Genomic DNA, 20,308 nt, shown 5'->3' with positions numbered 1-20,308 from the left:
GAGTTCCTCCCTGCCTTTGCTGTGCTGTGAATGGTGGAAGATTCCTCTTTGGGGACTGGCCTGCCCCTTGTGTAGCAACCCTCCACCCTGTAAACTGAACTAGGAAAAGAACAAAGGTAGCGAATGTGATTTGCTTCTGTCTCACCTCTGGCATTTCCCTCACCTGGACCTTGCAGTGCCTTTGCATTTCAGGAAGAGAAAAGTCAGGTTAAATGGCAGGGAGGGAGGGAATCCTGATTGCAGCTCTCAGAGTAAGAAGTAAGAAGGGGCGGGTGAATAGGGTAACTCTGCATGCGCGCACACACAATGCTCCACTGCAATTTCCACCACTGTGCGCCCAGGTTTCCCTCTGTGATTCAGTATCTCTGACTGAGCACGTAGAATCTTTTCACAGAGGTTCAGAGTCTGTAACTCACCTCCTCAAGAGGAGAATCAGGGGGCTTGATTTATCCAACACTTTTATCCAGGTTAAATGGGCTTTTTGTTTACAGCTTTGGACTGAGGATCAAATCTCTCCCCACCCCTTTTCTGTTTTTAAAGGAGAAAGGAACCACCAGTACCTCCGTTAGGGAATGTAGGACTGGGAATTTTTCATGAATGAAAGTGGTGGCAGTTGTTTCAGACTGGAAAAGCAAGTGGGGTACTTGATCAAAAAGAGTGATGGGGAATGGTTTTGCACGTACTAGAAAATGAAACAAACAAACCCCCAAGTCTTAAGCATTCAAGAGAGAGGCCTGTAACATGAGTAACATAACTACCAATTGGGAAAAGATCATTAAGAACCTGAAGCTGCCTTTCAGCAGCTGGTTGGGCTGCTTGCCCAGCTACCCCCACTGGCAAGGGGCTTTCCATGCTTGTCTCAGGCAGAAGAGGGTCTTCTCCATCTCTGGGCAACCGAGCCTTTATTAACTGGAGATGCTGCCAGAGATGGAGCCTGGGACCTTCTGTATACAAAGCAGGTATCCTCTCTCTAAGCTTCTTTTATGAACCTCTGCAGCTGCCAGATTTTGTATTGCCATTGCCTTGTGCAGTTGAGAGGGAAAGCGTAAACTGAAATTACGACAGCTGTCAAAATATAAATCTCTTAATATATGATGCTGGAGCTGTCATCTGAGTCCTTAGCTAGAGCTGCAGACCATGACTCAGCATGACACAGCGACATTTGCTTTGGTGCATTGAATTGAATTTTGCATCTGTTTTAGGGCAATCAGAGGAGCCCTTTTCTGTAGGCTCACCTGAATCTAGGTTAGGGAAGGGCTGTAGCTTAGTGGTTTAGCATCTGTTCTGTAAGCAGATGGTCACAGGTTGAATCCCTGGCATTTCCAGGGTGGGGGTGGGTGGAGTATGTGTCTGAAAGCAATCCACGCATCAGTGTAGAGTCTGATGGACTCCTGCTTTGACTCAGTAAGAGGCAAATTCTTATATTCCTGTTAAAAAATAGGGCTGGATGAATCCACAAAACTGACTTTATTATTTCTTTGTATGTGTGTCTTCCCTGTTATCCAATAAGCCTGAAAATATTATGCTGCTAGAAAAGAATATCCCCATCCCTCACATAAAACTGATTGATTTTGGTCTGGCTCATGAAATAGAAGATGGCGTTGAGTTTAAAAATATTTTTGGGACACCAGAATTTGTGGGTAAGTCTCAGCCATTTCCCTGTTAGTTGTTGATTGTTTAATCAGTCAGTCAAAGTTTATACTACAGTCACTGGCATTCATTATGGCTGCCACTTGTTTAGATTAGAGCGACTGAAAAGTATGTGTGCTTCATGGAAACTGGCCTGTGGGGATCCCTGCACTGGAGGGGTCGAGAACCTGTGGCCCTCCAGATGCTGGCCGACTACAGTTCCCATTCTCCCTGCTTATTGGCTCTGCTGGCTGAGGCTATCCCAAGTCCAGCAACATCTGGAAGGCCACACGTTTTCCATTCCTAGGTTAAGCTTTGCCCCCTTCACATAGATCCACCTGCAAGTCTGAAAATGTTCTCAAATGTTATGAAATGCCCGCAAGCCCTCCCATGACCTCCTTCCAAAGGAGACCAGCCTTTGGTGTGAGTTATGCCCCAGGAATTTCTTGGAGGTGGGGCATGAGCAATGGCGCTGAGAGTGCGGGTTGGGAAGGAGGAAGGGAATTGTGTCCTGGGGGCTCCAGAGGGTGTGTGTGTGTGTGCCTGCCTTCTAGGTTTGTGGTTCTCTACTTGCCTTTAAAATCCTTAAACCCTCTTGCTGATTCTTGCTGTTTCTTTCAGCACCAGAAATAGTGAACTACGAGCCTCTTGGGCTGGCTGCAGATATGTGGTAAGGATTTCCCTCTTTCCATTCCCTTCCAGTATAGCATCACTTCTTGTCTGATGGTTCAAGATCAGTCAATAAAGGCAAGATACCATCTGCAAACATTCTTATACTGTGTTGCATATGACTGCTTTGAATTCCAGTTATTATCGGGTCATTTCTAATTAGTTCAGCCAGTGGTTCCAAATTAAAAGGGGTGAAAGTGGACAACCTTGTTTTGTTCTCTTATAGACTGGAAATTGATTAGAATCTCTACCACTAACTCAAATATGTGCTAAATTGCTATTATAACACTGATCAATAATGCCTATAAACTTTGGGTGCCAAATTCTTGAAATTTTAATAATTCTTTATGAAAATCCCAATTAACTTTATCAAAAGCTTTGGTTGCGTCAAGTGAAAGAGCTACTGCTGGGATTTTATAAGTTGGTAAATATTCAAAACCTTCTTAACTAGTTTGGCCAAGTTCTATGGGAAAACACCAGCAATGCCAACACTCTCTTATATTATTATTAAAAACAACCAAACATGGTATAAAATGTGTTTATGTGTCAAAGTTAGGTCCCACTGTGGCTTTCTTCTTCCCACTTTCCATCTGCATATGCCAGTAGATTACACAATAGTGGGGGTTAATTTAAATATTTCTATCGTTTTTCTTTTGCTTTGTTTCAGGAGTATAGGAGTTATCACTTACATTCTGTAAGTACTGCACTGGATTATATCTCTGTTTTTTTATTGCTATTCTGCCCTGGGGCTCAATGTGACATACATGATTCCTACCCCACCATTTTATCCGCACAAATTGGCCCCCAGCAAATTAAAGCAGAAGTCACTCCCAGTTCCTGGATTTGTTGTAGGAAACGCTAGGTAGAACTTGCTTGATCTTACCCTTGATAAAGAGCAGTCCCTCCCTGGAATCACCCCTTCTCCTCCACCAAGAGCAGGCCATTGGCAGGGATTCCTTGGGGCAAGGGGAAGCCACACACCCCCACCCCTGTTGTTAGCCCAGCACCTCTCTAGTCCCCAGTTCAGAATCTGCTTGAGCCACGGCTGCCTGCTTGCCACCTCTGGGCATGCAGGTGCCTTTCTCCAAATTCCAGTTCCACAATGCAGTTGCCAAGGCTGCTTGCTAGGTGGCAGTGCAGTGTCTTCCTAGGCTGAGCTCTGTGCCCCCCCCCCCACCCCAAAAATCAGCACTAGGTTCTTTGAACACTTTGAACACTTTGATGCAAGCTGTTGTTACCCTTGTCCTTGGGCTGGAAGTAGAATTTGTGCAAAGTCACTGTGGGGGAGTCTGCAGAAAGCAAACAAAGAGGGTCTGTGTTGTTGGAATGCTCCTCAGTCTCAATGAAGTTGTGTGTCCCCGGTGTCTAGTCTTTTCCTGGGTGTTTTCCTATCATCTCCCAACACACACACACACACACAAAAAAAAAAAAAAAACCTTGCTCAAATAGAACTACTGGTCAAATAGAACTACTGGGTAGTGGTAAGAAAGTCCTCAGCTCAAATCTTGCCTCTGCCGTGAAGCCCTGAGACCTTAGGTGAACCACGTGTCTGTCTCTCTGCCTCATTCAGCTGCAATATGCAGATACCGAGACTGGCCTACCCTACAAAGCAAATTACATAATCAGAAAAAAGTGATGCACAAAAGCAACTGCAGTAAAACAGCACATAAAGTAAAGAAGAAGAATTATGATAGCGTCATCCACACCAGTTTATTATGGACAACTGACCAGAAATAAGACCAACTTTATATACCATAAAGTCTTCCAAAATCTCAAATGCTGGGCAGTTTTGTTTTTTAAGTGTAACAACAGCTCGGTTCTATGCAAAATAGTGCATAACTTCAATTATGCCCCTGGAAATAATGCATTGCAATGCAGAAAGTAAAATAGAATCCCATTAATTACACCGACCAGCACAAAAATCCTTCCGAATTATTGAGAATGTTTTCAAAGCTCTGTATTGATGCAGAGTGAGAATATGAGTCAGTGGGGAAGGGTTAAGCATCCCCCTCCTCAGTAATGAGTTGGTCTCCCTGGTTCCAGAAGAAGCCTCTGTCCACTCCTCCACAATGACCTCCTTTCCTGTAACAGGGACATTCCTACATTATGGTCAGGAGATGCTGCCACAAACATGTTGGGATGTAGGAATCAGCCTTATACTGAGTCAACCCATTGGTTTCTCTCACTCAGTGTTGTCTACACTGACTGGCAGCAGCTCTCCAGGGTTTCAGGCAGGGGGTGTTCCCATACCTACCTGGAGATGTTGTGGGGCCTGAACCTGAGACCTTCTGCATGCAAAACAGACGCTCCACCTCTGAGCTAAGGTCTGTCCCTATAAATAGCATTTAGCTGCACAGCCTAAATATGGAAGGTGACTGTTACAGACCTGGAAGTGGGAGACTGTTTCAGCCCTTGGGACAGGAGCAGCATCTCCCTGACTCTTGATTTCACAACTCAGCATCCCTCTTCAAAGACAGACAAGAAAGTGCGATGACACGTTTTATTTAAAAAAGAAGGTAAGCAAAGGACGTCGCTTACAGTGAAGGGCGTTTGAGAGAGAAGCCAGGCTCCTCTCCCAGGCTAAATAAAGACTGCTGATCACCCTCTGTATTATTGGCAGGCAGGCTTTCTTTCCTTGCAAACAAGGCCAGCTGCTGAACCTTCAGAAAAATAACTTCCTCCCTGCACCAGGGGCTTCCTGGATTGGATTTCACGGCATCTTACCTACCCCTTGTCTTGAGCGAATTTTGGGTAGGAGGAGGAGCCCAAGACATTTTTGTCCTGAAATAGGAAGTCCAAATGGCACTAATTTACATAGGGCACAATCCCCTGGTGATTTATTTCTGTGGAAACCCCATTATTTATTTTATATATTTAATTTTACATTTAAATCCCGCCTTTCCACCAGAGAGCTCAAGGTTGCATACATGCTTCTCCTTCTTTCCACTTTTATCCTCACAACAACCCTGGAAGGTAGGTTAGGCCCAAAGTCATGCACTGAGCTTCATGGCTGAGGAGGGATTTGAACCCTGGTCTCCCAGGCCCGAGTTTGACACTCTAGCTAGTGCACCACACTGGCTCTCAATAATAAATGGGAGCCCCACAAGCGCATGTTTTGCTCTTGAGGAGCTCCCATTTATGTCACAGGAGAAATTCCCGGGGTCTTGTGCCCTATAAGATCAGATCATTCTGTCTCCTATTTCGTAGCTCTTCATAAGACCCTAGATTTAATCCACAATGGAGTCTGCCTCTAAGAGCTTCATGGGCTCAGCCTGCCCTCTCAGAAGCTGTCAATACACCATTCAGTCCCACCCCTATTTTCCGTTTTAAAGCAGGCAGAAAAACTGCAGGCATAGCATTCTCTGCTGTGGGGTCAGGAATGAGACCAATTTCCCCTGTTTTTCTCTGCAGGCTAATGACCCTTCTCTCTCCCTATGGTCCCTCTAGGCTTAGCGGGGCTTCGCCATTCCTTGGAGATACCAAACAGGAGACACTGGCTAACATCACAGCTGTGAACTATGAATTTGACGAAGAGTTCTTCAGCCACACCAGTGACCTCGCCAAAGATTTCATTCGGAAGCTTCTGGTAAAAGATACCCGGTGAGCCCCAAAAGACCCAACAGGAGGAGGATGAGAGGAAGGCCAGTCTCAGAGCTGACCCATACCTTGGCTTAGCTTGGATGGTGACCCCCTCGTGCCGCCTTCAGTTCATTCCCCCTCTTCCACAGTGAATTCTCCAACTACTGCTGTCTCACACTTTCTGCTCCCTTAGCCCACAGATTCCCTATGTAATCAGTGTGCTGTTGTTTAGTCGTTTAGTGGTGACCACCTCTTCGTGACCCTCTTGACCAGAGCATGCTAGGCACTTCTGTCCTCCACTGCCTCCCACAGTTTGGTCAGACTCATGTTTGTAGCTTCGAGAACACTGTCCCACCATCTCATCCTCTGCCGTCCCCTTCTCCTTGTGCCCTCCATCTTTCCCAACATCAGGGTCTTTTCCAGGGAGTCTTCTCTTCTCATGAGGTGGCCAAAGTACTAGAGCCTCAGCTTCACGATCTGTCCTTCCAGTGAGCACTCAGGGCTGATTTCCTTAAGAATGGATGCGTTTGATCTTGCAGTCCATGGGACTCTCAAGAGTCTCCTCCAGCACCATAATTCAAAAGCATCCATTCTTCGGCGATCAGCCTTATTTATGGTCCAGCTCTCACTTCCATACATCACTACTGGGAAAACCAGAGCTTTAATTATATGGACCTTTGTTGGCAAGGTGATGTCTCTGCTTTTTAAGATGCTGTCTAGCATCTTACATTGTAATCAATGTAGCTCTCCTATTTGCATTTTCTTTTTCTTAATATATGTTTATTAATTTTTGAGAATACAACTGCAACCCCCCCCAAATCATAACTCTAACCCTCAAAGGAAAGGGTATCTGTGGATTTAGGGAGGAGAAGGTGTGGGGCAGCAGTAGTTGGAGGGGAGTGCTGCGAAAGCTGTAAACTGCACGGAGGAGGGGAAATTAAAGGAGGCGGGAGGGATTAAGCTGAGGTATAGGCAGGCCCTCCAGCTTCCTGGTCCTGCCCACCATGGTTGGGTTGATTGGTTTATGCCTCACGGCATAAACTTATCCAGGCAGCTTACAGTAAATAGCAGGGGAAAATGTAAATATGAAGTTAACTATGAAACCACAAATGTCCTAAGTACAAAAAATGCGACCCAAAGCAGACTGAACCCAAAAATTAAAAACCACAACTACTACATAGTTGTTTAGAAGGGCTGGGTGAGCAGAAAGCTCTTCTGGAGCCAAGATGACCACAAGGATGGCGCCAGGCAAGCCTCCCTGGGAAGATTGTTCCATAAGCTGAGAGGAATGGTCACTATCCAAAAGGCTGCCTCCCGGCTGGTTGCATGTGTCACAGGGACACTCAGGACCTAGCCTATGGAAGAGAGCTAAGCTTTGGCAGGGTGCATATCGGAGAAGGCAGTCTTTCAGGTAACCTAGTCCCAAGATGTTTTTAAATGTAATTTGAAGGTAAATTGTGTCTGGAAATGAACCTGGGAGCCAATGTTGCTTAGAGAGCACAGTGAAATATTGTCCCAGTTCATAAACTTGTGCCTCTGTTCCAGGCCAACAGTAGTTTCTGGACCATTATAAAGGGGCAGGAGATGGGGATGGGGATCTCTTTTGGCCCAGCAGGCTAAATCCTTATCTGTCAGCACCTCTGTGAGCCGAATTGTGGCAGGTGGATGGGGCAACCCACCTGTCAATCACCGTCATCATTATGGCACCAGATGATTGACAAGTGGGTTGTCACGCCCAATTGTCAAAGTCTCAAGTGCCCCAGCAGGCAGCTGGTTGTTGGGTGCTTGAGAACCACAGCGCAAGGGCACTTCCTCCAGAGAGTGCTCCCCATCTTCTTCTCAGGTGGCCTCCCATCCTGGCAGTTCGCGGGCACAGATCTGCTCTCTTTCCATGTGTCCTTCATCTTCAGCTCATCCTCTGACCTCTCTTGTGGTAGCTTTAGACTAAGGATGCTTTTAAAGAGGGAGACGGACAGGGCTGTCTCTGCAGCCAGTATGCGACACGCTTCAAGAACAGTTGTGACCAGCAGCTCTTCCCTGCAAGGGGGGCTTGCTTACTTAACAAATTTTCTCCCTTTGTAGGAAACGCCTCACCATCCAAGAAGCTCTCACTCACCCCTGGATCACGGTAAGCCTGGCAGTGGGGCATGTGGTGTCACAGGGGAAGGGGGTGTGTTTTAATTTGGACAGAGCTTTGTATGGAGTTCTGCATTTTGGCATTGAAATGTCACCTGTCATAATTCTCATTTGCTTTTGCATATCTGATTTTAAACATTACGGCAGCATGACAATGACCTTCTAGTTTGGTTTCTCACAGTTTTAACCTCACTGGGGGAGGGAGATTAATTTTTGCCAAACATTGTCAGAATCTTTGCAAAATAAAAATACATGTTGCCTTTTTTAATGCTTTCTTATCTTAAGCAAGAGATAAAAAATATGCGATGCTGAGATGCGTGTTGACAAGCATACAATTTTCCGTCATGGAATGTGTTGTGTGATGGTGATACATCTGCCTACTGTTTGCATGGACAGACATAAACCACATTCCAACTGTGTTTGGCTGGGCTCTATCTGGTATGAATTTGCTCCATCCAGTCCACCTTCAAATCTATAGGAGGTTGTAAAAGACACTCCATTGCATTTGTACAGCTTTTCAAGGGTGGCTATAGCCTAGAAGTACCCAGTGGACCACACGCCTCTCTGTGTCTTTCTTTGTGTTTGTGGTGTTCTGCTGTGTAGAAGATACAGTGGATGTCCTACATTTGCCCAGTGCCAATACTCACATCTGAATGTTGAAGACCCCAGACAAATTTTGTGAATAATTGAGAACACAGTGATATGTGATATTAATATGGGGCATCCATTAAGTTCATCTGGAATAGCCAATTATTTACAGGTGAAACTCAAAACATTCATTCAGTGCTGGACATCCATTGTAACATAGAATATATGCAGCTGGTTTTTGCATGCTGGAATCTGGAGTGCTGGACTCTTAAGATTTTTTTCACATCACAATGAATCAAGGGCTACCAACCTTTTTGGATCAGTGGGCACATTTTGAGAGAGTGCTGGGGCGCCAGTCACAAATAGCTGCTGTGGGGGGCATAGCACAAAATTAGAGAGACGGCCAGCCCCATCAACCTTACGCTTACTGTGGGAGGTCAGCCATGTACTTCTGGCTCTGATTGTTGAGATCACACAATATTGATTATATATATATATAAATACACACAAACGCACTGACACTCTTGCTTTCGAATGGCAACAGGGAGCATTCCTCAGTAACAGGAAAAATAGCCACACAACACTCACACTCATTTCACAGAAATCACTTAGAAAGGACCTGTTTGTTTTGTCCCATAACTTGCTTTCCAGGAGGGCTACAGACTTTGGTGACCCCAGTACACGTACACACACACACACACACACACACACACACACACACACAGAGAGAGAGAGAGAATGCTCAATAGTGTATTTTCTGAAATATTTTCTATTTTTTACAAAAATTGACCACTTTTGAAACTGTTAATGCACAGATGCCAGCATGCAGTCAGTCATAGTGCTCACCGGGATGTTTTTGTTCCACCAACCTTTTTTTTGTGAAAATAAAATAATGTCTGTGACACGCATGAAGGAATCCTGTTTTCACCCAGCACCGTGGATCTGTGTTGTGTGTTTGCCTTCCTTTTGCCTGCTGTGTTGTGGTTGATGCTGTGGTGTCTATAGAAGCAGTTTGCATGATTCTGCGGATCAGTAATAACCATGCCCTACTACTTCTGTCTGAAGACTCACCAGCCCAAGGAAGAAACGAAGGTCCCAGAAAGCAAAAGGGCTGAGAACCAGCAACTGAAGACCAAGCGCCTGAAGGAGTACACCATCAAGTGCCACTCCAGCATGCCACCCAACAACACCTACATCAACTTTGAGCGCTTTGCCTATGTGGTGGAAGACATCTCCAGGATGGAGCAGAACTTCAGTGCTCTGGCTGTGTCCCATGATGCTTTGCAGGAGGACATTGATGCCCTTGTTTCCATCTACAACGAGAAAGAAGCTTGGTACAAAGAAGAACATGAAAACGTGAGACATGAACTTTCCCAGCTGAAGTACGAGTATCGCAAGATTGAATCTCTGAAGAAGCACCTGCAGGAGGACATCAGACTTGTGGGCAGCAGCCTCACTGGGGTTGCCAGCAAGTACATGGACCGGCAGTCACATTACGAGTCCTTGAGTAAGGAATTGTCCGAAGAACTCAAGTGGATTCAGGAATTTACAGGCAGCTCTCAGCTGGAAGATGGAAGCGACGCCTACATCACTGGAAATTTTGGCTCCGTCTTTAACAAAGATATAAATGACTCTCTTAGGGAGCTGCTAAATAGATCCTGCTGTGAAGAATTCCTAGCTGCCTTGAACCCAGGTGTTGCAAAGTCAAGTCAGTAACTCTGTCTAAAATGGAGTTTCAGATTTATCTATTCATGCCACCTCAAGATTCCTGCATACTAATGGTGAAGCCCCACTTGTTCACTTTATTTCTGAAAAACAAAATTGACAGTCACTGTCGCAGTTGGCTTTTTGAACTCTGAAAATATATGTGCCACGACACAGGGCATATGAACTCTTGCCATTGTTTTACCCTTTTTAACAGGGAGGCTGTGAATTTTGCCAGTTAGAAATGAATTGAAATTCCTTTGAATAACACCCTGTTCTCTTTTTGGAGCATACTTTGCATTTAGAAGTGAAAGCCTTTGCTGTCATTGTACTTTAGAAGATGGAAGCAGCTTACTGTTACCATGAGATACCTCCTAAATACCTGATTGTAGATAGTTAAGCATCCTTAACAGCCTCTATTGCTGTCCTGTGAAAGAGTCAGCAGTAAGAATACATTGATTTGAAACTCAGTATGACTGGTGCTTTTAATAGCGATGAATTCAGATGGAGAAGCTCTTTCTTGCCCACAGCACCCTCTGCAATCCTGACCGCAGTCTACTTCAAACAGTAGCAGGCATTTCAGTTGAAAAGCAGAATTGTGAATGTGTTACGGAGTGAATGGAGAGCTCTAAAATCAACTCTACTCTCAGCTATTGACTGGGGTGATGCGTAAGGCATTGTCAAGAGACTTGACATTCTACCCCACCTCAAGCAAAGAACATGGTCCAGTGAAGGAACCAGATGACTGAAGACTCCTATTGTGGAACCTGAGACTTTGTTTTTGTTGCTGTTTTGACTCAGATTATTAGAAGGAGAAAGTGTGGAAGTGGGGAGTGAGATATAATTGAATTATGCACATTTTTGTTTCTGCCTTTGAAAGAGAAGAGCATTGCCTGGGCAGCAATGATCTTCTCAAATGTGTAACTAATTTCACACTTATAGAGAAAATAAATATTTATTTAACACAGTGTGGTTACTTGCAGCACCATCTGTCTGTATGCTACACAAAAGAACATAATAAGAGCTTGCTGGATGAGGCCAGTGGCCCGTCTGGTCCTTCTCAGAGCAGCTACCCAGATGCCCGCAAGCAGGATTTGAGCCCAAGAGTCATTCTCTCCTCCTGTGGTTTCCAGTAACTGGTATTCAGAAGCATTACTGCCTCTGATTGTGGAGGCAGATCATAGTTTTATCCTCCATGAATTGGCCTAATCCTCTTTTAAAGCCATCCAAATTTGGGGCCACCCCTGCCTCAGCCCACGAATTCTAGTATTACTGGTGGGGTGGGAGGCATGGAATTCTCTAACTACTTTCGCCATCCCATGCATAATGTTCTGCCGTTCTGTCATATTGCCCCTTACTCACCTTTTCGTGATGGTCCCAGACCCTGCACCCTAGGATTGGTTGAGTGAATAATGTTTGCCCATTGCCTATTAATTTGTTTCTAGTGGTGGTCTCAGCAAGATGAGGCTGTCACTTGATGGAGGGGGTGTGCTAAGTACTGGTTTGGGTTCAAGCCAGGGAAAGTCCAGCAAGTCCAGCTTCTTCCAAGGTTTGAAGAAAGTAGCTTCCAAACTGACATGTGGGTCGGCTTTGAATATGCTTGGAAGCTCTCACACGTGTGAGACAAGGTAGGTACCCTGAGGCCTGTCTGAATTCTGCATAACTGGATGTCCCATTGGAGCCAGCTAAGTCCTAAGATGTAAATTATTTGCCACCATTTTATTGCTGTTACACGTGGTTGTGCCAGTCTCATCACTGTCAAACTTCAGAGAGGATGATAATGTCAAAGACTTGAGGTCCGGGTGGAGAGCCTGTGGCCTGCCTGGTGCTGTTGAGTTACAGCTCCCTGATACTTAGCCGTGCTGCCTGGGACGGATGGGAATTGAAGTCCAGCAACATCTGGATGGCACCACAATTGCCCCTCCCTCACCCTGTACTTAAAGCGCACAACCCACATAATGTATATTTAATGGCCCAGGCTTTGTGAAGCACTGACCTTGTTCTCTCTTGTCTTTCCCAGCCAAAGGACAAATGCCAGGCCTTGGTGAGGCGGGAGTCAGTCATTAACTTGGAAAACTTCAAAAAGCAATATGCCCGGAGGCGATGGAAGGTACAGTACTTGGAGTGTGGTTGCTGATGCAGGTGTGGTGCTCTCTACAGAGAAGCAAGACTTCTGTTTTGTTTTGTTTTGTTTTGTTTTAAAGCAGGGATGGGCAGCCTTTGGTCTTCCAAATGACATTGGAGCTGGTGGTTGTTTACTCCATATTTTTTTTATATTTTTTAAAAAATGATATTTATTGAGAATTTAAAATTACAGAGGAAAAAAAGAAAAAGAAACAAAAAGAAACAAAAAAGGAATTAAACAATACAAGTCAATAAAAAGAAAAAAGAGAACAAAACACACAAGACATCAAAACCAAAAACAAAAGCAAACAAAAAATTGTGGTTGTTTACTCCAGCAATCTCTGGAGAGCCGCAGGTTCTCCATCGCCATTTTAAAGAAACAACATTATTTTTTTTTAAGTGACATATACTATACCTTTCAGCACTATCTCCAGAACCTTCTTCTCTCTCTCTTAAAGCTAACTAGTAAGTGCAGGCCGGTCTTGTTAACATCAACACTGTTGATTATTATTATTTTAAATTTATATGACTACCCATCGATAAAGTTCTCCAAGCAGTTTGCAGTAAAACAATTTGCAGCTCGACATAAAACCACACTATAGAGTAATGCGTCATTTGGATAGGTGCCTAGGCCACCCTTCCTGAACATCTTGTTGGACTACAGCTCTCACCAGGCCTGTTCTTCATGAGCTGAAGTTTTCAAAGCGCCTCCAAGGGTAGTCCCTAAGTAATCAAGATGGGAGGCTACATCAAACCAGGAATGGCCATGGCTGGCAAATCAGCCAGAGCAGGAAATAAGCACTCCTTGTTATCAAAGCTGAGCCTATAATGACCAAAATGGATCCAGGAACACCTTGACACTGTGTACCTGCTCCTTCGGGGGAAGTATGACCAGAACAGGATAGATAGCGTGTGTACATGCTTTGATCCTGCCCACTCCTCGCCTCTGGCCTCTGATCACCTTCCCCACAGAGGTAGGCAGCTCTCAGGAGCAGCGGATGGGTGGCTTCCCAACCCTCTCTTATTGCTGAGGAACACAGCTGCCTGTCCCAGTTCAGACTGTCTTCAAGGGTTAGCCCCATGTAGTCCCCAATAATCATTTCAGCTATACTGAGCACTTTGAGCACTGAGACCTGCCTCCTTCTGACCCAGGTGAGCTCACAGTGAACTGGGTCAACCAGAGGCAATAGGGTCCAGCTGAATCTTTTCTGTATTGCTGCATTTTAACGTATAACATTTTCCTGGTTTTGTTAGCTCACTAAATCCCCCATGCAGCTTTTTAAGGCCTCCCTGGTGCTGCTTCCAAACCTCACCTGTGTATTGGAGGCTGATGACAGGGCAGTTCTTGAAGATGTCCCTTGGTTGTGCCCATAAAATGCACTGGGGGTTGTGAGAACATCCCATAAGTGGCTCTGCAGGGTCATCTTCTGCCTTTCAAGAGTATAACCGCAATATCCTTGTTGTTCCCCCAGCTTACTTACAGTATTGTTGCACTGTGCAACCATTTATCTCGCACCTTGGTGAGAAAAGTTCGCCTAATGCAAGATGAAAGCTTGGTAAGTACATGGGGGCAAAGGAAGTGGAAAGTTGACATGCCCAGTTGTTTGCGACAGAGGACGGGCAGCCAAGGCAATGCCTTCCAAATGTTGCTGGAGAGCCCTGTTCAATCAGGCAAAGGATCACCTAGCTCAGCATTTTGCTTCCTTCAGCAGCTGGCTGGCCAACCAACCAACCCCTGAGACGCCTATGCAATGCAATAGCCCTTCTCCCGTTGCTGCTTCTTAGTATTTGTCATTCAGGGGCCTAATGTCCCTGTGCCTGGAGGCTGCATAGAGCCATCGCTCCCCCTAATAATGACATCAGGAGGTGAGCGCCATCCGAAATAGAGCCAAGACAGGGCGGCTGAGGAACAAGAGGTTGATATTGGCATGCTCTCTCGCGAATGCTGAGGAATACAGAAATGCTACCTCAGCACTGCTGCTGCACATCCTGAACATCACGGTTAGCTATGCAAGGCAAAGTTAAAGAGCTTTGAGCAGAGCTCTAGATTCTCCAGGTGGGGGGTACAGGAGCATAGTGGGGGGGTGCCAGAGGGGCTGTGGCCCCGTGCATGGACTTTTGAGGGGGCACGAAACAGGCGCCCCCCACGCAGGTGACTGAGGAGAGGCAGTCCTTGAGGTATGGCGCTCCTGAGCCATTTAAGAGTTACCTCTCACCCACTCCCTCCATCTCCCCACTTGGGAACGTCTTTGTTGTTCAGTGCAGGAGCAGACAGAAGACAGGTGGGGATCTGCTGGAAGATGACGGAGTGATTTGCAGAAGAGCAGCAAAAGTTCTCCACTCTCAGTAGCTTAACCATAGTAACGAGAAGGCTTTTTCCCTTCTAGATTAGGCTGCTGGAAATCAAGACAACCGGGGATGAAAAAGGAGCCGATGTAGGGTGTGTGTGTGTGTGTGTGTGTGTGTGTGTGTGTGTGAGAGAGAGAGAGAGAGAGAGAGAGAGAGAGAGAGAGAGGTTCCTGAGCTGAGCGTGTGTGCAAACGCACCGGGATCTGCAATTCAATGCTCATCCCCTTGAGTGACTATTTTGTACCTTCTCTGTTTGGTGGACCTTGGGTTTTGTAAAGAAAAACAAAGTTGATCATGCAAGCCAGAAGTCTGCCCACCCAGCAGTGGAGCGTGTCTCCATGTTGCCTTGGGTGGGGGTGGGTGCACCCAGGCACATGCCCCCATGCCAGGGGCGGCGTGAGGGGCCGAGGACAAACGGACCCTACTGCACCTGTCCAGCCCCTGTTGGAGCTGGAGCAACACCAGCCCTGGCAGCCATGGCTGTTGCACCCTCCTCATGCCACCCTCCCCAGATCCTAGCCTTGCAAGGCTGCGGGGGGGGGGTGGCAGCCATGCACCCCTCGATCCTAGCCTTGCACAATGCTGGGATCAAAGGGCTCAAGGTTGTCGCTTCCCCCCCTTAGCCTTGCAAGGCTGGGATCCAGGGATGGTGGCACACAAAAAACATGTGCTGCGCCACCTGCCCCGGCGGGAGAGCATGCCCCCCCCATGCCAGCACCCCCAGAGTGGCCCGGTGCTCCTCTCCCTGAGTGTTGGTTCCTCTTTTGGCGGGCAGGGTTATTGTTACGGTTTATTACTATGTTAGGTCATTTTATATTGTGAACTGCCCTGTGTTCCTCAGATGGTTGTATATAAGAATAAGAATAAGAATAAGAATAAGAATAAGAAGTGTGTGTATAAAAAGAGGGGCAAGGAAAAGTCTGCAGATGCTGAGCCCTGCCTGAAATGTCACCTAGTTTCTTCTTTGTTCCAGCGCAATTGTGAAAGTGACCACGAGGAAGATCTTCCCAGCCGGCCGGCCCCTCACCATCTCTTGAGGAGGAGGAGCAGTATATCTTAACTCCGCCAAACAGAAACGGGAGTCGGACTGAGATTTCCAAGTGCCTAACAGCGCAGCTCTTGCACAACTGAACACTTTGTCTCGGGGGCTCTTTCTACCCCCAACGTATATGCAAGCACAGACCAGAAAGACTCGTGCAGCCCCTTGGGGACTCTGGATCCTCCAAAGGCAGGAAGAAGCCACAATGAAGTCCCAGACGCGTTTGGTGCACTATAAATTGTCATATACAAGCCAAGATAGGAGTGGACTGTGGGATACGAGGTGTCATTTCTAGAGGAAAAAAATAGACTCCATTATTTTAACTGCAAATAACAAGTAAGAGAAGTGTGTGCAGAGCTGGTGATCCAGGGGAAAGAGCTGGGCAGGAAACTGAGGTGTTGGAGCAGGAGGAGGACGATAAGGTAGGAATGGTGTCCATTCCAGGTGCCCCCCAGGGAGCCAGCTGATCTTGGGTGCTGTGTAGGTGAGAGCAATCTCCCCCTTCTTCTTCGAAGCCCTTGAGGGCAACCCAGCCCCCAGATCTTTCTTGCAAAGAGACAAGAGATTGTTTCCATCAAGGGCAGCGAACAGGAAGAGCAAAAGCAGGCTGCAGGGTGTTCCTTTTTGATGAGCTACATTTCCCACCAGTCTCTATTTTCCTGCAGAGTTGGGTGCATTTGGCAAACATTTGATTCTAATCAGTTTAATGTAGTGATTGGGCACCCGCCCTCATCTCCTGGCGAAGGCTAGAGGAAGAAGCCTCCTTTCCTTGGCACCTGCTGCATCGTCCTTCTGCAAACACATCCTGCCTCCCCTGCCTTGCCCCTCTCAAGGATCAAAGCGACTTAGTCAATGGCACCCCTGGGCTCTTCTGGCCACCCCCCCCATAGCAGGACACCTTAGCCCTGAGGGGAGCAGCCACCAATTTATTTATTTATTTCACAACATTTATAAACTGCTTGGTTGTTAAAAGAAAACCCTCAAAATGGTTTGAGCAAACAGCAAAATCTAGAAAAATGAATAGCCCTACTTTAAAAACATACAAAAAGTTAAAAAATACTGAAACAGATTAAAATGACCTCAACTTTCTAAGCATCTAGGTAAAGGTAAAGGGACCCCTGACCGTTAGGTCCAGTCATGGCCAACTCTGGGGTTGTGGCGCTCATCTCGCTTTATTGGCCGAGGGAGCCGGCGTACAGCTTCCGGGTCATGTGGCCAGCAAGACTAAGCCGCTTCTGGCGAAGAGCAGCGCACAGAAACGCCGTTTACCTTCCCACCGGAGCGGTACCTATTTATCTACTTGCACTTTGACGTGCTTTTGAACTGCTAGGTTGGCAGGAGCAGGGACCGAGCAACGGGAGCTCACCCAGTTGCGGGGATTCGAACCACCAACCTTCTGATTGGCAAGCCCTAGGCTCTGTGGTTTAGACTACAGCGCCACCCACGTCCCTTGTAAAGCATCTAGGTAGGTTTGTCTAAAAGGAATGTTTTCAGCAAGGGGGCACATTTCAGATTTAGAGAGAGTCACAAAATGGCTGCCCTGCGGCAGGTGGAGATTGCAGGCCAAACATGGTTGCCGTGGGCAGCAGGCATAATTCAAAAGTTTGAGAGTGCAGTCAATACTGCTGCTCCCCCTCCCCTGCTCTAGCCAACCTCATGCTTACTATGGAAAATCAGATTCGTTCTGCTGGCAGAGATACAGCTGTTAAAGGCACAATAACCCTGTTTTCCCCTGTGATGGCCCTAAACCAAAGCCTAGGTTGCCATCCTGGACACAGTTACTGGGGACTAAGCCCTATTTAAACACAAAGAGATTTGCTTCTGAAGTAGACATATATACCATTGTTTGGTCAAGTGAATTCCTGACACGCCTAAACATCAGCTCCTGCACAACCAGAGACATGCCTAAGTCTCTTTGCAAAGTTTTCACATTTTGCATTTGCCATTTGGAGAGCGGATTCTTTAACATTGTCATGCACCTATTATGCCGGGATTACCTGATCTGAGAGGAACCCACCTCAGGGAAAAAGCATCCTGGTTTCTAGGAAAAAAGGAAGGGCAAACTATGGAGATTTCAAGTCAAGGTGGTCAAACTTGTGCTGTAATTCCTGATGTTCTTCCCCCTCCCCTGTGTGATTTATTCCATTCCAATATATTTCATCCCATCCACCACATGTTTCTGCTTCCTGAGTCCTGTTGGGATAGGCCTATGGAGGCTCTGGTCTCAAAATTTATGTTCCTAATTCTTGGTTTCTCCTCCTCTTCCTTCTTCTTCCCTGCCTTCATCACCTGCCTGGAATGAAGAAAAGCCTGCTGGGACAGCTTTACATGTCTTTTCATATATTATTAAAGGGAAAAGGGGGAACAGTACTTTGCTCCTAGTGAGTTATAAGCCATACTGCTGTTTCCACCAACATATTCAATATTATTTTGGAAATGTACTATTCAGTTAAGTTAGTTGTATCATGTTGAAAAATCACTCTGCTGTGCTTTTATACTACCTTGTGGTCCTTTGGCCCTGTGGTCCTTTGGCCCTGTATCTCCATGTTTGGCCCAGATCTCCATGTTTTTTACTTAAGGGTTGTGTGTGGGTATATATTTTCAAACCTCATTATGGTCAGCATTTTGCTTATGCACTTGTATTTTGGGTTTTGATATTCACTATGATGTATGCTGTGTTTTTGTTTTTCATTTTTTGTGTGTGTTGCAAAAAATTCCAATGTACGTTTGTTGGGATTGTCCTCTCCTTTGCATCACCAAAGACAAAACACCAGTGAGTTAAATGTTTGAGGGCAACTTCCGCTCTTTTCCTTGCCTGCTCTTCCGTTTTGAAGCTGCCATTCCTTTTGTCCTCGAGGCACAGTTTCCCCCCCCAATCCAATATCATCACATTGCAACATTTGTACCTATTGAGCAGCCCCTCAATACCTGCTTTTCTCATGTTGTGTTCAGCTGTATACCAAAATGTACCACCCCACTTATCCTGAGGAACATTTTTCAGAATAAAACAGTTACATATTTGCTTTGTTAGGAGATAATGAGTTAAAAATTCTAAACTTGATACAGTAGAACCTCTACTTACGACCGCCTCTACTTGGGCCCGATCCAAGTTGCAACCGCAGCAAACCTGGAAGTAAATACTGGATTTGCTGTGATTCTTGCACACGCAGAAGCGGCTTCTGCCGTTTGCACACATGCAGAAGTGCGCTGCCGCCGAATGCGCCTGCGCAGAACGGCGCTTCTACCAGCAACCCGGATCGACTTATGGACGGACCTCTGGAACTGATTACGTGCGTAAGTAGTGGTTCCACTGTACTGTATTTGGGCATTAGATCTGTAGTACATATTGAAGAATATACAGAAGGTTAAAAAAAAGAACTGATTTGCAGAAGATTCAGGAATTCTGGGGCTCATCCACTCCATGGAAGCAAGTTGCAGTTGTTCACTCCTACTAACATAGAACAACTGCACCTACTTCCATCTGCAAAGGACACTTAAAGGATAGATAATGCAGGAAATAAAGCTCAGGTTTGCTATGTTCAGCTGGTCATAATGCAGAAAGGGGAAATTGTGTGCACGGTATTACATTAAGCTTGGCACCGTAATCTTGATCCCCTGCATCAGTGATTTTAACATGCGTAGCTTCACTTGAGATTAATTGTATGGGAGATCATTCAGCATTCAGCAGCTACATAAACCAAATCAATGCAATCTGCATTGCAAAGGAGTTTAGCTCATTGCAGTAATGGGAAATGTTTGAACCGTTTCCAATGTAAAGTTTACAAACTGCCTTCGATCTCTGGATTTGAGGCAGTGGAAAGCTTTGACTTATTACAAAATGTGCATTTTGCAGTTAAAAATTGCAACCTTTGTTTAAAACCTGCTCAATGGTGCCTTATTAAAGGTCAGAATATTCATCCATCTAGCCCAGCATTGTCTCCTCGTGATTGGCGGCAACTCTCCACAGGGATCGTGGGCAGAGGAGGGTCTTTTCCATCACCTTGGCCCTGGATCTTTTTTTAAACCAGAGATGCTTAATATGAATTAGACTCGGAAGCTTCTGCTGGTGCTCTACCACTGAGCTAGGGTTCTGAATTGGCTAGGGACTAACATAGCATGTTCGGTGTAACCACCTTCTCATTCCATGGGTAGAAAAAGCAAGTTACCTGCAGATTCCCTGTCCCGGGTAGCTGCTTTGCACAATCTGAGAGGCACATCCCACAATTCTTTGCAATGCCAGCATGTGAATCAAGCCGACTGTGGCACTTGCGTATCTGACATTGCAACACTCAGCAGCACCTTTGCTAGATGCACAGTTGCAATGCCCCCGCCTTAAAAAACAGTAATTCAAAACAGTCTCTTGACGTGATTGGGCACTCAGGCTGGCCCTACACGCATGTTCCACCAAGCAAAAGAAACCTCTTCCCTTTCTTTAAGAATCGGTCTCCTGTGCCAAGTCACAGTTGTTGCTTTTTGAGGGTACAGCAAAGA

At 46.0% G+C, this 20,308-nt stretch overlaps 1 protein-coding gene across 5 annotated transcripts in view; it reads left to right on the top strand.

Moving 5' to 3' along the window:
* The window catches only part of DAPK2 (death associated protein kinase 2), a 57,670-nt gene extending 37,928 nt beyond the window's left edge, over window positions 1-19,742 (top strand). For 3 of the 5 annotated variants that reach the window (XM_028706383.2, XM_028706384.2, XM_028706385.2), the window contains 6 exons: window positions 1,511-1,640; window positions 2,251-2,299; window positions 2,966-2,992; window positions 5,746-5,898; window positions 7,960-8,005; window positions 9,667-11,275. In XM_028706383.2, the coding sequence (XP_028562216.2) occupies window positions 1,511-1,640; window positions 2,251-2,299; window positions 2,966-2,992; window positions 5,746-5,898; window positions 7,960-8,005; window positions 9,667-10,317 (1,056 nt within the window). In that variant the 3' untranslated portion in view covers window positions 10,318-11,275. Of the gene's footprint in view, window positions 1-1,510; window positions 1,641-2,250; window positions 2,300-2,965; window positions 2,993-5,745; window positions 5,899-7,959; window positions 8,006-9,666; window positions 11,276-12,325; window positions 12,416-13,901; window positions 13,986-15,751 lie in introns of those variants that run through there. The other 2 variants (XM_077919041.1, XM_028706387.2) reach the window with 1 other exon arrangement.
* The last annotated feature ends 566 nt before the right edge of the window (window positions 19,743-20,308 follow it).

This window comes from Podarcis muralis, chromosome 14, assembly GCF_964188315.1.
Source record: "Podarcis muralis chromosome 14, rPodMur119.hap1.1, whole genome shotgun sequence".
Classification (NCBI taxonomy): domain Eukaryota; kingdom Metazoa; phylum Chordata; class Lepidosauria; order Squamata; family Lacertidae; genus Podarcis; species Podarcis muralis.
The sequence above is the reverse complement of the archived record's forward strand: the minus strand, read 5'-3'. Positions and strand labels throughout refer to the sequence as shown.